The sequence below is a fragment of the Balaenoptera ricei genome, chromosome 12 (genome assembly GCF_028023285.1).
Source record: "Balaenoptera ricei isolate mBalRic1 chromosome 12, mBalRic1.hap2, whole genome shotgun sequence".
Taxonomy (NCBI): domain Eukaryota; kingdom Metazoa; phylum Chordata; class Mammalia; order Artiodactyla; family Balaenopteridae; genus Balaenoptera; species Balaenoptera ricei.
The window spans coordinates 68,107,030-68,123,614 of record NC_082650.1 but is presented as its reverse complement, the minus strand read 5'-3'; the positions used below and the strand labels follow the sequence as shown (position 1 = coordinate 68,123,614).

The following is a 16,585-nucleotide window of genomic DNA, read 5'->3' as shown; positions in this document are numbered from 1 at the left end:
TATTAGCTCCCCTTTTCACAGCTTTGCTTTATTGCACCCCCATCCGAGGCGGAGGCCCAGATTTCAGGGCTGGAAGTCACCTTTGTGTTACTATAAATAAGTTCTGCCTTTAGGCAGTTCAGACTTATCAGCACGATTCTAGGACTTGAAAACTTCTTACTTGCCGGCAAGTAGTTACCTGGGATACTTTGACTTCTTATTTTTTTGCTTTTTTTTTTTTTTTTTCATCTGCTACCAAGTCTCACCAATGCAACTTGGAAACTTGCACCACAGCTTTTTTTTTTTTTTTTTTTAATTTATTTTTGGCTGTGTTGGGTCTTCGTTTCTGTGCGAGGGCTTTCTCTAGTTGTGGCAAGCGGGGGCCACTCTTCATCGCGGTGCGCGGGCCCCTCACTATCGCGGCCTCTCTTGTTGCGGAGCACAGGCTCCAGACGCGCAGGCTCAGTAATTGTGGCTCACGGGCCCAGTTGCTCCCCAGCATGTGGGATCTTCCCAGACCAGGGCTCGAAACCGTGTCCCCTGCATCGGCAGGCAGACTCTCAGCCACTGCGCCACCAGGGAAGCCCCACCACAGCTTTTAATGAAGAGTCTGAGGTAAGAGCCATTTCACCAGAGAAGGCTGTGCTTTCCTTTTATGGGAATAATAACACCTACTGTTTATATAGCACCATCCTTCCAAGAAGTTTAACTTATCACATTTCATTAATCTGAAGAGCAGCCCTGAAAGGCAAACTGGTGCCCTGTATTGTTATTCCCTGCATACTCATGTGGAAATTGAGGTCATTAAATAATAATAATTTTTTTCAAGATCCTTCTGAAATCGTTACAGAGCAATGATCTGCATTTTCTAAAATCTATGTTCTAGGTTATCAAATAGCCCAGTGGTTCTACAGCTCTTGAACTGTCATCTCCGATGAACTCTAAGACCACATGGGAAAAGTCAGGGAGAATTTACAAACAAAGATAAGACAAGTGAGCTCACGCCTCTTCTGAAGTCAGATGATTCTCTCCTTTCCAGACCAATCTGCCTCCCATCTCCCTGGTCTTTCCCTACCTCTCAATCCAAACGTCTCTCCTCTCGTTCTGACCTGCAGGATTTTTTTTCTCTCCCTCCAGCAGGAACCTAGAAAAATTCCAAGACCATCAACCTGTAGCACAGGCTAGGTCTCCAGAGATCATCCAGTTCAACTCCATCAATGTCCAGAAGGATGAGCATTGTTGAGCTGAGTTGGCCCACTTGCTCAGGAGATCCTGTCCTCTCTCAAGTCCTCAAGAGCACTCTTTTAGCGACTGGCCTTCTGTCTGCCATATCAGCAAGTTTTCTGTCTCTTTTGGAACTTTCCCATCCGCCCAAGTATGAGTCAGGATGGGCTTTGCTGTGCAAACAAATAAACACCAAGTCTTAATGGCCTAACATGAAGGTTAAGTCCTCATTCATGTCATAGTCTGATGCGAGTCAGATGGCTCTGTTCCAAAAGTGACTCAAGAATCTGGGTTGTATGATAAACTGACTCCTTTTTTACTCATGTAGGCACTGTAAGTTTCTACAAACCCTTTTGATATTAATACAGAAGTATATAAGAGCAATAATGATATTCACAGTTGAACTCAATGATCTTAAACTATTTCCCCCATTATTTCTTAAATAAATGATAAAACAGAAGTTAAAAACACTAAATAACGCTAAATGCTAAAATATGTTCACTAGTTATGTTTAAAAAAATAAATGTTCGACAAAGAGAATAAGGTAAATTATGGTATGATTATGCAGTTGAATAGTCTGATTATTAAAACTGCAATTGCAAAGATTATGCATGGAATGGAATATGAGTTGACACGGGAAGATTATATGATATTCTGATGTTAACTAATAAAAAGCAATATATAATCTTGCAATTCTATGACTACAGCCATTTAAAATGTGTATACATAAAGAGAATATTGGAAGGAAACAGGCAAAAATGGAATTAATTGTGTTTCAGCTGGATTAGTGTTTAAGTTTTTTTAAAATTGAGTGGTTGTTTTAAAATTTATTTTTGGAAAGTAAGATGTAAAATAAAATAAAACATAAATCTCTAAAAAAAAAAAAAGAATCTGGGTTTTGGTTCCAGCACCTAGGAGTTCTCTGACACCAGTTCAATGGATGTGAAAGAACACCAAGAACTCACACTTACTTTTAACTGCCTCGGGCTAGAAGTGACACATGACTCCCACTCACGTTTTATTGGTTAGATCTAGTTACCCAGCAAACCTGATTGTAAATGTGGTCTTCCTGTGTGTGCAGGGAAGAGAGGAAAATTGGATATGAGTGAATATTGATCATCTTTAACATCGAGGGCAAGTGTGCTGCAATTTCTTCCTACTTAGAAAAGAAGCCCAAAGGAAACCTCTTTTGACTCTCTTTCCCTCCAGTTACTGGCTCACCTCTTTGCTCCCTTTAACTCAAAAGGCCTCAAAAATGTAGCCTACATGAGCTTCTTCAAATCCTTCCCTCTCCCTTCTCTCTAGAACACAGCCCAATTGGTTTTTGCTCCTATTGCTTTCCCAAAGTGTTCAATGAAATCACGAATGGTTTCCAAATTGCTGGATGGTCAATTTTCAGCCTTCACCTTAGCTGCCTATCAGCATCATTTGACATTGTTGATTACTCTCTCCATCTTTACCTGGCTTCCAACACACTAAACTCTTTTTTGCTTTTCCTTCTACTTCAATAGTTACTCTTTCTTGGTTTACCCTGCTGCCTCATCTTTTTCTCCCTGACCCCTTAGTTCTGAAAAGACCCAAGGATCAATCCTAAGACCTCTCTCTCTTTTTGTTTTTTCTGTCTACACTTATTCACTTGGTATTTGTATCTGGTCTTGGGGCTTTCAATATCCCCAGTACTCTGGTATTAAAACTTCTATCTCCAGGCTAGATTTCTCCCATGAATTTCAGCCAGGTACATCCTACTGTGTAGTAGACATCTCTACTTAGATGCTAACACGCTTCTCAAACTTAACATGTACAAAATAGAACTCCTAATCCTGCCCCACTCCCACCACCTGAAACCTATTTCCCTCACTCTTCACCAATCCCAGCTAACAGCAACTCCACCCTTCCAACAGCTTAGGCCCTAAACCTTGGAGTTATCCTTAACTCTTCTCTTTCTCTTCCATCCTACGTCCAATCTATAAGATAATCCCATAAGTTCTACCTTCAAAATATTACCAGAGGGAATTCCCTGGTGGTCCAGTGGTTAGGACCCGACGCTTCCACTGCAGGGGGCCCGGGTTTGATCCCTGGTCGGGGAATTAAGATCCCGCAAGCCGCACAGCCAAACAAACAGAAGTTTGCAAACTTAAAAAAAAATATTACCAGAATCCGACACTGATCGTCACTGCACTGCTATCACCCTGGTCCAGGCCATCAGATCATGCCTGGTTTGTTGCCTCAGCATCTTAACTGTTTTCCCTGCTTCTGCCCCTGCCCTCTTTCAATCTATTTTCACACAGCAGTCAAAATTATCTTCTCCTGGGAAAACCTCCAATGGCCTCCTAGCTCATTCCAAGGAAAGGTAATGTATCCAAAAGGTGCACAGCCTTGCCCTGATACTTCTCTGACGTGCTGCCTCCTATCGACCTTTTGCTCATGTTGCTACCGTGTGTAAAACAGGCCAGGTCCACTCCATCCCCAGGGCCTTTTCCCTGCTATTCCTTCCACTTAGATCACTCTACCCCCACATGTCAACATGGCTGTCTCTCTCACCTCCTTCAGGTCTTTCTACAAAAGTCATCCCCAAAACAGGCCTTTCTTGACCACCCTAGTTAAAACTGCCATACCTGAACCCTGACGTTCCTTAACCCCCTTCCCTGTTTTATTTTCCTCAATGGCATCTAACAAAGTCCATGTTATATTTATTTATTTTCTGTCTCTCCTTCTCCCCCACTGGAATGTAAGGTCTGTTTTGTTCACTAGGTTCACCCAGCACCTAGAACAGCGCGTCCTGGTACAGCCTTTGATAAATATTTGCGGAATGAATGAATAAGTGAACGAACGAAGCAACAGAAGCTCAAAGAGGTCGACCGGCTTGCTCAAGACCCCATATGCAGTTAGTGCCAAGGTCCCGATTATGGTTTTCCCAGCCTCTCATGGCTAATGCTCCTCAGTTCCTAAAATTGACCTGTTCTTCTGAGTTTTGTCTAGGTGATAAATGGGGGGATGCTAAAGGGTTGGCTCTGTGCTTTGGGGTGGGGGAGTGCTTTGCACTTCTTATCCTGGTCATGCCACTTCCCAGAGACCTCACCCCCTGCTTCCCGCCAAACCTTCCCTCCCCCTAGAGTCACACTCAGGCTCAGAACGCTCTGGGCATCCTGTGCTGTAGCGTTGAGTACTTTCTGTAGTATGACATCCTGAAAGGACTGTCCAAAGACAGTCACGACTGTCTTATTGCTTCTTTAAAAAACTGGGCCTAAGCCATTCCAGAGACATTAACAGCTTTCATAGCCTCTAAAAACTTTCAGACAAGAAGATTCCATAATTTCCTTGCTGGCCTCTGTGCTCCTCAGTACTACGGCAGGAACATTCTTTACTATACCCTGTGGTGGAGACTTCACAACAAATGCTGTGTTTCCAGAGTCCCTCTGGGTCAGTTTTCCCTTTTGTTTAGCACTGCAAAAACAAGATTTGTCACAAAATGTTGGGAGAGAGAGAGAAAGAGAAAGATAGAGGGGAAGCAAAAGATAGAGATAGTGAGTGAAGTCTGAAATATATTTTTACCTCTGAAAGCATAAGTTCCGCCTAGGGGGCCATACATACCTCTACCCTACAGCCATTCCCTGCGTGAACCCTTCCCCTTCTCTACAGAGTGAGGGGACCCGGAAAACAAGCCCAAAGAAAGGTGCCGGAGGCTTGGCAATAAGCTCTCCCTCTTGTTTGTTTATTTATTTATGACAAATAAAAATTGTATGTATTTAAGGTATACAATGCGATGTTTTGACATATGTGTACCCTGTGAAATTATTACCATTATAAACAAAATAGCATATCCATCACATCCCATAGTTATCCTTTGTGTGTGTGGTGAGAACTCTCTTAGCGAATTTCGAGTACATATTACATTATTATTATTTTTTTAAATATAAATTTATTTATTTTTGGCTGTGTTGCGTCTTCGTTGTTGTGCGGGGCTTTCTCTAGTTGCGCCAAGCGGGGGCTGCTCTTCGTTGCAGTGAGCGGGCTTCTCATTGCGGTGGCTTCTCTTGTTGCAGAGCACGGGCTCTAGGTGCGCAGGCTTCAGTAGTTGTGGAGCGTGGGCTCAGTAGCTGTGGCTTGCGGGCTCTAGAGCGCAGGCTCAGTAGTTATGGCGCATGGGCTCAGTAGTTGTGGCTCTCAGGCTCTAGAGCGTAGGCTCACTAGTTGTGGCACACGGGCTTAGTTGCTCCACGGCATGTGGGATCTTCCCGGACCACGGCTCGAACCCATGTCCCCTGCATTGGCAGGCGGATTCTTAACCCTGGCAGATTCCCACCAGGGAAGTCCCCAAAATACGTTATTATTAACGTTATTATTAACTACACGCACCATGCTGTACATTAGGTCTCCAGAACTTATTCATCTTATAACGGAAAGTTTGTACCCTTTGATCAATATCTCTCCTTTTGCCCTACCCTCCAGCTTCTGGTAACCACCATTCTATTCTGTTACTATGAGTTTGACTTTTTTTCCTTAGATGCCACAAATAAGTGAGAATGTGCAATATTTGTCTTTCTCTGTCTGGTTTATTTGACTTAGCATAATTTCCTCCAGGTTTATCCGTGTTGCTGCAAATAGCAGGATTTCCTTCTTTTTTTAAAGGCTGAATAATATTCACTTGTGTGTATGTATGTGTGTGTTTATATACAGACCACGTCTTCTTTATCCATTCATCTGCTGACGGACACTTAGGTGGTTTCCATGTCTTGGCAATTGTGAATAATGCTGCAATGAACATGGGAGTGCAGGTATCTCTTTGAGATAGTGATTTTATTTCCTTTGGATATAGACTCAGAAGTGGGATTGCTGGATCGTATGGTAGCTCAATTTTTAATTTTTTGAGGAACCTCCATATTGTTTTCCGCAGTGGCTCTACTGATTTACATTCCTACCACAGTGCACAAGGGTTCCCTTTTCTCCACATCCTGGCCAACACTTGTTATCTTTTGACTTTCTGATAATAGACCTTGGCAATAACCTCCTTTCAGCCACTCTTCCCTAGCATTCTGGGTGAGAGTCGACCAGCCCATCAGAATGGGGTTGATGTGCAAAGCTGCACCCCTTTCCTGCCCTCTGTACTCGACACACCATAACCTTAACATCATGCTTGTGATGCCACTTCCAGCATGGCCGGCATCCAGCCTAAGCGGTCTCTATGACCATAGCCGAGGAGGTGCTCATTGAGGCAGCTTGAATCCGAAGGAGCAGAGCAAGAAGGGCCTTGCCACGCTTGGTACACGACCCACTTTCTCTTCATCTCTTAACACGAAATACACTTGCTATTACAAACCAAATGACCTGTTTCATCAGTGAACAGAAGTACTAAGGACAATGCCTTATCTCCTGCTATTTGCTGACACACATTCCTAGATGTGCTTTTCCATGAGGAACTAACACTCAAGTCACAGAAATCCTAGGGACAATCTGTCATGCCAGTTTAGGAAAAGAAAAAAAAAGCAAGACAATTCCATGACTCCTTGACTTCCAGGAGGAGGCCTCTATTTTTGCCTCTCCCGTTTTCAGCTGAGAGGCTACACCGGGACTCTGGTCGGCTCTACTCTGTGGGTAACGGCGTTGCCCACCGGGAGTCAGGGCGTGGGGCTAGAACTGCACGAGTGGACAGTGGGTGCAGGCTGGGGCCGGCTTTGGCCTAAACTGACAGAGCAGGGGAGCAAAAAGGGCAGCGGTTTGTATCCGGAAGTTTCCTAGTCCAAAGACAGAGCTTTCAGGGACTTTCCTGATGGTCCAGTGGCTAAAGCTCCGTGCTCCCAAGGCAGGGGGCCCGGGTTCGATCCCCAGTCAGGGAACTAGATCCCACATGCATGCCGCAACTAAGAGTTCGCATGCTGCAACGGAGGAGCCCGTGTGCCGCGACGAAGATCCCACACGCGCAACTAAGACCCAGCACAGCCAAATTAATAAATAAATATTAAAAAAAGAAACATAACCCAGAGACGGAGCTTTCAGACTCAGCCATGCCGGCCCCTGTGAAGCTCAGCAGTTGGCCGGGCAGGGAGCACAAAGGCGAGCCAAGAGTGAGCAAGGCTGGGACCGGGCCAGAAGGTGATTTGAATTCGTGATGGATTATGATGAAGTTTAAAGATTTCCAAGGAGCTAATCAAATGCTTTTTCTTACATCATATGAACCAAATGCCAGTGAGTTCCAAGCAGCTACTTTCCAAGGTAGTGTTTGGGATGTTTGTTTATTCACCACTTAATTCAAATTCTATGAAGTCATTCACTGAGCTAAGTGGGACAGCATCTGAGAGCCTGCAAGGACCTTTCAGTGTGCACACAGCAAGGAGAGGAAACAATGCCCAGCGCCTGGGGCCCCAGGAGGGGCCTCTGAGCAGAGGCAGAGGCTCCTGGAAGGAGGCCTCAGAAACAATTACAGACCCACAGAGGAAAATGCCACATGGGGGTTGGCCTGTATGCCCATCAGCAGGATGACTGGAGCTGGGTTACCGACAATACGAATTCATGTTTCACAGGAAAAAAAAAAAAAAGTGTCTAGTTATATCTGAAGGTTTCAGGTACATGAAGAACCAGAATGTTCTAATTATTTGGAAATGCAGATGATGTAGGAACAGAAATCATTTTACACAACTAGAAAGAAAATCAACACTTAGCAAATTCTCACTTAACTGGAACACTAACAATCAAAAGGTCAAACAGCAGATTTTTGTGTGGCATCTACACACTCTTAACTTCAAAGAGTGCCCAGTGCCAAGGAAATAAGTGATTGTCAGGGATTTGATCTAAAAAGAAATTTTTAGGTTAGGTTTTACTGCCTTGGTATTGTATTATGATAAATAATTTAAGGGCTTCAGCATTTTAGGGGTTTTTACAGGTAAGAACTGTGGCTCAGAGAGGTTAAGTGACTAGATCAGGATCACAGAGCTAACTGGGGGCAGGCCAGGGTTTACGGCACAAGGTCCAGGGAGTCTCCAGATGGGGACCGCAGTCATGCAAGAGAGACTAAATTACATAAATTATGGTTTTCATTTGTAAATATATTTTAACGTAATCTTTTTTTTTTTGTAAATTAGTAAAAAACATATATGAGGTGACTCTCAAACAGATACAGATAATAAATTAACTGTAAACTCCACCCCCTCCCTAAAACCATACTGGATAATTGGAAGTTTGTCAGATATTTTCAGAGAATTCTAGAGTTAAAGTAAATTCAAAGGCGCGCTTGCTGCCCCTCAAGAGAAGAAGAAAGAGTCTTATATTTGACGAACGCCAACCAGTTTAAACGTAGTCTTTTATATTTATCCTCTCACCTAATGACGGGTTAAGTATTTGCCCATTAATGCAGCTCAGGATCACCAGTCACACCACCAGCTGCCATTTCTTGGTCTTCCCACATCACTTGGTACATAAGCATCCCTCCCTCCTCCAGCCCCAATTACATTATCTTCAACTGATTTGTCCTTTTGTTTCTAGTATTAGGATCTTTCTAGTTATCTCCTTGCCAGTGGTGTGAGGAGTAGTAATGGAGCCCTTCACCTGGGTACATAACAAAGAATATTCATGTGAAACTGCCTATGTGGCCCTCACTTTGCCACTTTCCTGCTCTGCAGGGGTAACAGCAGACATTTCTTAACAGGGGACTGGACCTAGTGACCCCTCTGACCCCCTGTCTATTTTTGTCTTTGTTTTTTTTTGGTGGGTATAGATGGATTTTTTAAAATTGAAGAACAGTTGATTTACAGTGTTGCAGGTGAACAGCAAAGTGATTCAGTTATATTTATGAATATATATTGATATATATATATTCTTTTTCAGATTTTTTTCCATTATAGGTTCAATACAAGATATTGAATCTAGTTCCCTGTGCAAATAATGTTGTCTTAAAAGTCTATTTTGACTGGTATCAATAAAGCTACCCTAGCTTCCTTGTTGTTTATTTTATATACAGTAGTGTGTATGTCTATTTGTTTTTTATGTTGAACTTGAATGTCTTTCTGTGGAGCAGCTGCTTGCCCCACCACGTCCTACTTCTCATACACAACCTGCTTTACTCATTTATATGATTTGCCAGGCCTCTGGAGACACTGGATCTGGGACCCCTGAGACTTAATGCTACTTGTGCCCATTAGCACCTCCCTCAGGGTGACCAGGTCTTTGGTTTCTCCTAGGGGTGCTGTGAAGAGCTGCTCTGTGGATCACGGCACAACTCTGGGTCTCTCTTCACATAGACTACGAACATGAGTTGTACCCTTGAGAGTTGTGCAGTGCACAGCCTGCACAACTGTCAGTGGCAGCCCTGGTGTCGTAGACCGTGCTGGGGCACAGGGAATGATTCTGGCCTTGAACACAAAGCCTAAGGCTGCTCAGTGTTACCCTTAGTCCCACAAAAATGAAGGGGAATCAGGATGATAGAAAAAGAGTAACTGTATAGACAGTTCAAAGGGGTGGCCAATTTAGTGGTTTGTCGGCATGAAGCCCATCCTTTGAGTTCTGGCAGCTCAAACCATCCAACTGTATGTCATCTCTGGACAGAACAAGTCCAGCTACTACTGTCCCCAAAGTACAGAAGTGACTGGACTCCCTGAAGTAATTAAGAAACCTGAGTAGGGTACTTTCAACGATGGTGAGAAAAGCAAGTTTACACTTCTTAGAATCTTACTATATTAACTGTGAAAACGACTGCCTGCTTTTACTCTTCCCCCTGGGCAAGGAAGGTGCTGTGAACACTTTCATTCTTTTACTCTCAAGGGAAATCAAGTGTTGCTTCAACCATTTGAAAGAGAAAAATCATAGCAACAGTCCCAGTGATTGAGATCCCACATGTAGGACTGTACTAAACTCTGGGCAAACTACTCAAAACCCGAAGAGTAAGTGAACTAGAAACTAGGTGGGGCTGTGAGGCACAGGTGAGGTTCAGATTCATGCCTCTGAGATGTGAAATGCATCCAATAGAAACGGGCTCTGCCGCAAACCTAACGCGCGGGTGACTTGATCATCAGCCCCCGAGCAGGGATGTGGCACAGGTCCTACCTTCCAGGTCCTCCTCAGCCAACTGTCTCCAAGTCAACAAACCTCCGTTAGCAACTGCACGAACAAACCAAACTACTGTACCTCCTCAGGCAAGCTGACCACCAAGTCATTTCTCGTCTGTCCGACCAGCGCCTGCCAGAAGTATTCACTGCATGCGGCCAGCACAGCTCGGTGGGCCCGGAACTCCTTCCTCTCCACGATCAGAGTCACGTCACAGAGAATATCCTTTTTGCGCTGGTCATTGAGGCCCAGGAGGATGTTGGTGCAGTGGACTGTGGACTCATACACATACATGGGGGAGTCAGGTTTCTCATCCACAGACATGCCGTTCACACCCTGAAAGAAAGCAAGCAAGCCTGGGTCATCACGGCTCCCTGAGTCAGAGAGACACGGTGAGAAAGGATGCTGAGCGCCTGGGCGTCACCGCCCTGAGCCAGGGCGAAAGACACAGAACTGCCCGTCAGCATCTTATGCGCAGTTAGCACTGTGAGCTCAGAAAACATCTGGAAGGTTGTGTTCTGTGGCTGACTTCTCTCCTTTCCTCTTACTGAGTCCTTTTACCACACGGAAACAAAGCCAGGTCTTTTAATGGAACACCCAAAACATTCAAAACGCATACCTACTTTAAAACTTGGTAGTTTTAATTTTGTTAGTGGACTGAAAGGGAACTTTCACCCATACAGAGTCCCAGTGCAAAGTATTAACTGAGCTTTGTTTTAAGAGGAAATGACTCATTCTGAAGTATTGGCAGTGCTGCCTGGATGAAGCACGTGTAAGTTCCTAGGCTGAAATTTGGCTAAGATGCCAAGCAGAGTAAATATCTAATCACAATACGTAATTTAACAGGGGAACTAAACGGAATGTGTACGAAGGAGTGGATGTAGCCAGCTATCTAGCGCAATTGCCCTCCGCCACTTCAAGACAAAGCATGGCCACCATGATGCTACTGTTGTCATGAAAGGCTCTTGAAAAGAAGTGGAAGTGTGCTGCTGTTATCCCAGCAGACTGGATGTACATCCTCTTTAAGGAAACACAATATATTGCATCAGGAGTCAAAAAAACAGATGTATTCAACAGTGAAGATTACTTTTACGAAAGGGTTCTTTGCTTTAAAAAGTGTCCACTGATGTATTGATGTTTAAAAAAAAAATCTAATTAACTTACACAACAGTTTTCCAGTAATATTTACACTAGTGTGAATTCCAGTAGTGAGTCTTACTTTCTTTTTGCTTTATTATTATTTATTTTTTAAAAGAGTTTTAACATACAATAAACTGCATATACTTAACACTGTGCAACTTGATATGTTTTGGCATATATATGCAACAGTGAAACCATCATCACAATCAAGACAATGAACATATCCTTCACCACCAAAAGTCTCTTTATGTCCCTTAACAATCTCTCCCTTGCACCTCTCCATTCATCTATTGATGGATATTTGGGTACTTCCCAGTTTTTGGTTATTACAAATAAAGCTGCTATGGATTAGTGTATAAATCTCTGTATGAACAAATGCTTTCACTTGTCTTGTGTAAACACCTAGATATAGAATGGATGGATCATTTGGTATGTGTAAGTCTAACTTTTAAAGAAATGGCCCTGTTTTCTAAAGCAGTTGTGCCATTTCACATTTTCAATGGCAGTGTATGAGAGTCCAGTTCCTGCCCATTCTTGTCACCACGTGGTATGGTCAGTCTTTCTAATTTTGGCCATTCTAATAGGTACACTGTGGAATCTCTTTGTGTTTTCAACTTGCTTTTCTCTAGTGACTGAAGATATTGAGAATCTTTCATGTGCTTATTTGCCATCTATTTATCTTCTCTGGAGAGGTAGATTCTTTGCCCGTTTTATACTGGTTTTTTCCCTTACTACTGAGTTTTGAAAGTTCCTTAATATACTTAATAAAAGTCCTTTATCAGATATGTGATTTGCAAATGTTTTCTCCAAGTCTGTAGCTTGTCATTTTATTCTCTTAGCAGTGTTTTTCAAAAAGCAGAAAGTGTTCATGTGATGAAGTCCAGTTGAGCAATTTTTTCTTTAATGGATCATGCTTTTGGTGTCATATCTAAAAAAATCTTTGTACAAACCAAGGTCACATCTTTTGTCAGATTTATAACTAGATATAAATATTTTTAATGCAATTATAAATGGTTTTGTTTTTAACTTAAATTTCTGATTTTTCATTGCTAGCATATAGAAATATAACTGATTTTTGTATTGATCTTGTATCCTGCAACTTTGCCTAACTTGCTTATTCGTTCCCATAGCCTTTTTTTTGGGGGGGTGGGGTGGGAGGTAGATTCCACAGACTTTCTATATAGGAGATAATACTGTCTGTAAATGAAGAAATTTTACTGCTTTTCCAATCTGCATGATTTCAATGTCTTTTTCTTGCCTTACTGCATTGTCTAGAACCTCCAGTACAATGTTGAGTATAAATGGTAAGAGCAAACATTCTCCCCTTGTTCCCAGAGTTATGGGGAACATATTGAGCTTTTCACTGTTATTTATGATGGTAACTATTGGTGTTTCATAGAAGCCCCTATCTAGTTGAGGAAGTTTCTTTGTATTCCTATTTTTCTGGGAGGTTTTTTTATTTGTTTTTCAAATCAGGAATGGATGCTGAATTTTGCCAAGTGCTTTTTCTGCATCTATTGAGATAGTCACATAGTTTTTCTTTTTTAGTATGTTAATAATGTAAATAACATTGATTGATTTTTGAATGTTAAACCAACCTTGTATTTCTAGGATAAACTCCACTTGCTCATGATACATTTGCCCTGTTATACATTGCTGGACTCAGTTTGCTAGCATTTTGTTAAGAATTTTTACATCTATGCTCATGAGGGAGATTAGTCTGTAGTTTTCTTTTCTTGTATATTTTAAACCTGGTTTTAGTATTAGGGTAATGCTGGTCTCACAAAATGAGTTTGGAAGGATTTCTTCCTTTTCAATTTTCTAGAAGAGTTTGGGTACAACTAGTTTTTTTCCTTAAATATTTGGTAGAATTTACCTATGAAGTCTTCTGGGCTGGAGCTGTAACTACAAATTCAGTTTTTAAAACAAATTCAGTTTTTAAAATTCTAACTGCCTCCCAAAGGCCCCTCCTTCAACTACCATCACATTAGGGGTTAGGGCTTCATACGACTTTTGGACAGACATAAACATTCAGTCCATAACAGCTGGTAATGAATTCTTTCAGTGTTTGTTTCTCTTAAGAAGTCTGTTGACTTCATTTTTGAAGTTATTTTTGTGGGCTATAGATTCTACATTGACAGTTTTGTTTTGTTTCTTTTTCTTTCAGCACTTTGAAAGATGTCTGTCATTGCACTGTCTTTTCATGTGCATGGTTTCCAATGAAAAATCTGCCTCATCCTTACCTTTGTTTCTCTCTACATAATACATCTTCTCCGCTCTAGCTACTTTTCAGATTTTATCTTTATCACTTGTTTTGAGCAATTTGATTATGATGTGGGTTGGTATAGTTTTTTCATGATTCTTGAGCTTCTTAGATGGGTGGTTTTATAGTTTTCATCAAATTTGGAAATATTTTAGCCATTATTTCTTCAAATATTTTTTGCCAAATGTTTTTCCTGTCTCCCCTCCTCTTCTCTTTTGGGGAGCTCAGTTACATATATATTAGACCACTCGAAATTGTCGCACAGCTCACAAATGCTCTGTACCTTTTCTATTTTTGCTAGTCTTTTTTTTTTTTTTTTTTTCTCTCTGTGTTTCATTTTGGACAGTTTCCATTGCTAGGACTTTAAGTTCACTAATCTTTTCATATGCAATATGTAATCTGCCATTAATTCCTCTCACAGTTAATTTTCAACACACAAATTGTGGCTCTCACCTCTAAAAGTTCAATTTGGGTCTCTTTTGTATCTTTCATGAGTCTACTTAAGATATTCAATCATTCCTATAACTTCTTGAACATTTGGAATACAGTTATAATAACTATTTCTGTCTGTTAATTCTAACATCTGTATCAGCTCTGGTTCAGTTTCAATGGATTGATATTTCTCTTCATTCCTGCTTCTGTGCATGCCTGGAAATTTTTGATTGGATGCCAGATATTGTGAATTTTACCTTGTTGGATGCTTTTGTACTAGGACTCAGTTGAGTTATACAGAAACAGTTCAATCCTTCAGGTTTCACCTTTGAGATCTTTTAAGTGGGAACAGCAGCATTTAATCTAGGGCTCCTTATTTTAATTTTATTTATTTATTTATTTAGGGCTGTGTTGGGTCTTCGTTTCTGTTCGAGGGCTTTCTCTAGTTGTGGCAAGCGGGGGCCACTCTTCATCGCGGTGCGCGGGCCTCTCACTATCGCGGCCTCTCTTGTTGCGGAGCACAGGCTCCAGACGCGCAGGCTCAGTAGTTGTGGCTCACGGGCCCAGTTGCTCCGCGGCATGTGGGATCGTCCCAGACGAGGGCTCGAACCCGTGTCCCCTGCATTGGCAGGCAGACTCTCAACCACTGCGCCACCAGGGAAGCCCCTAATCTAGGGCTCCTTATTACCCACTACTTCTAAGTATTTTACCCAACGCCCTTGAATTATGGGTTTTCTAGTCTGGCTGGTAGGAACAGGTGTTATTCCTGGCCCTCTGTGAGCTCTGAGTACTGCTCCTTCTAATCGTTTTGGATAGTTCTTCCCCCATTTTTTTTGTAGTCTCCTAACACACTTGTGCTAATGAGAACTCTGCAAGACACTGAAGGGAAATCTTCTTCAGATGTCTGGAGTTTTCTCTCTGTTCAGCTCTCCCTTCTCTGCTACCCTGCATTCTGAACTCCAGCCACCATAGGCTCTCCAGACTATTAGCTCTGTCTCCACAACTCAAGAGTCAGCCAGGCCCTCTTTGGTTCCTCCTTCCTGTGCCATGGCCTGGAAACATTCTCAAAACAGTAAGCTGGGCTCAGCTTCTTTTCCTTCTCTTGAGGATCAATGTCTTTTGTTGCTTGGCGTCCAAAGTCTTGAAAACCACTGTTTCACATATTTTATCTATTTTTATAGTTGTTTCAAGTGAGAGGATAAATCTAGTACCTGTTACTCCATCTTGGCTGGAAGCAAAAATCTTGGATTTATTCTTTATATTATAGTTACTGTACACACTTTACAAACAATAATTTATCACATTGCTAACCATATAGTATAAATTTTGCTCTACCATAAATGATGGTTTTTAATACCTAATTACAAAAATGTATCTGCCAAGAAGAATTTTCAGTTCTTTGGTATTCTAATAAAAGATAAAATATCTGTGAGCCTTATTAACTGGAATCATTCTTAATGCAATAAGAATAGAGTTATAAATGACACAATTCAGTTATAATGACCATAAGCCATGGGGTAAGATTGAGTTTACATGACTACTATCTATGACTAGTTAATTGTTGTTAAATTCTTTACTATCTAGTAAGAAGACAAATCTTTTTCTATTCTGGTTTCTTTTCCATGGAATGTTTTCAGGATTTTCTTATCTCCCATACAGGGTCTCCTGTCTGATTTATTTTCTCCATTCTTAGTTCTCAAATTATTACTCTTTCTCCTAACACATTTAATTTTCTCAGTCTGTGAAAACTAGTTTTGTTTTGTTTTTGAATCACAATAGCTTGCATATAGCTGACAGCACTCAAAACTGGGTGGGACAATTAAGGTTCCAGGATGTAAAAAAAAAAAAATCATAAAAAGCAGGAGATTTATAAGAGACATCTCATTTTTCCAATCCATTTATGAGTAATTCATATTAATGTACCTACATCAAGACGAGAGGAGCTTGCTATAATGGATACAAAGCCATAAATTCTTTAGTGAAACATGAAATGAAAGAAAATCAAAAGAGAAATGAAGTGAGGTGCAGTGGAAAGAGGAATGAACCAGGGCTCTAGGGCTTTCAGTCCAGCTCTGGCACTGACTGGCTTTGTGGATTTTGGATAAATTGCCTAACTTTCTCTGGACCTGCTTCCATGTTGGTAAAATGAGAAGCTTGGACTAGAAGACTAGCAAAGTTCTTAACAGATCTACAATTCTATGAGTCTAAGTCTATAAAAGAAATACCGACTTGATCACAGAGAATGGGGTACTGTCATTTTAGTTGACAGAAGCTAGCTTTCTTTGACCTTATAAAGACCATTTATGTACCCTCTTTTCATTGTTTTTTATGGCTTAAAAACTGCCTCTGTAGAGCTGGTTACAGGGAATGGGGTGGACAATATACAGGAAGAAACCAAAGCCTTCTGGAAGAGAAAGAACCAGGACCCCAACCCCTGATCCCACAGGTTTCAAATTAGGAAGATCTGTCAGGATAGACCATGGTGTCCCTAAGTAAATAGAGGGGCACAAGTCC

At 41.6% G+C, this 16,585-nt stretch overlaps 1 protein-coding gene across 2 annotated transcripts in view; it reads right to left on the bottom strand.

Moving 5' to 3' along the window:
* The window catches only part of BACH2 (BTB domain and CNC homolog 2), a 364,827-nt gene that overhangs the window by 76,324 nt on the left and 271,918 nt on the right, over positions 1 to 16,585 (bottom strand). For both annotated transcript variants that reach the window (XM_059941579.1, XM_059941580.1), the window contains exon 4: positions 10,318 to 10,572. In XM_059941579.1, coding sequence (XP_059797562.1) covers positions 10,318 to 10,560 — 243 coding nt within the window. In that variant the 5' untranslated portion in view covers positions 10,561 to 10,572. The remainder of the gene's footprint in view (positions 1 to 10,317; positions 10,573 to 16,585) is intronic.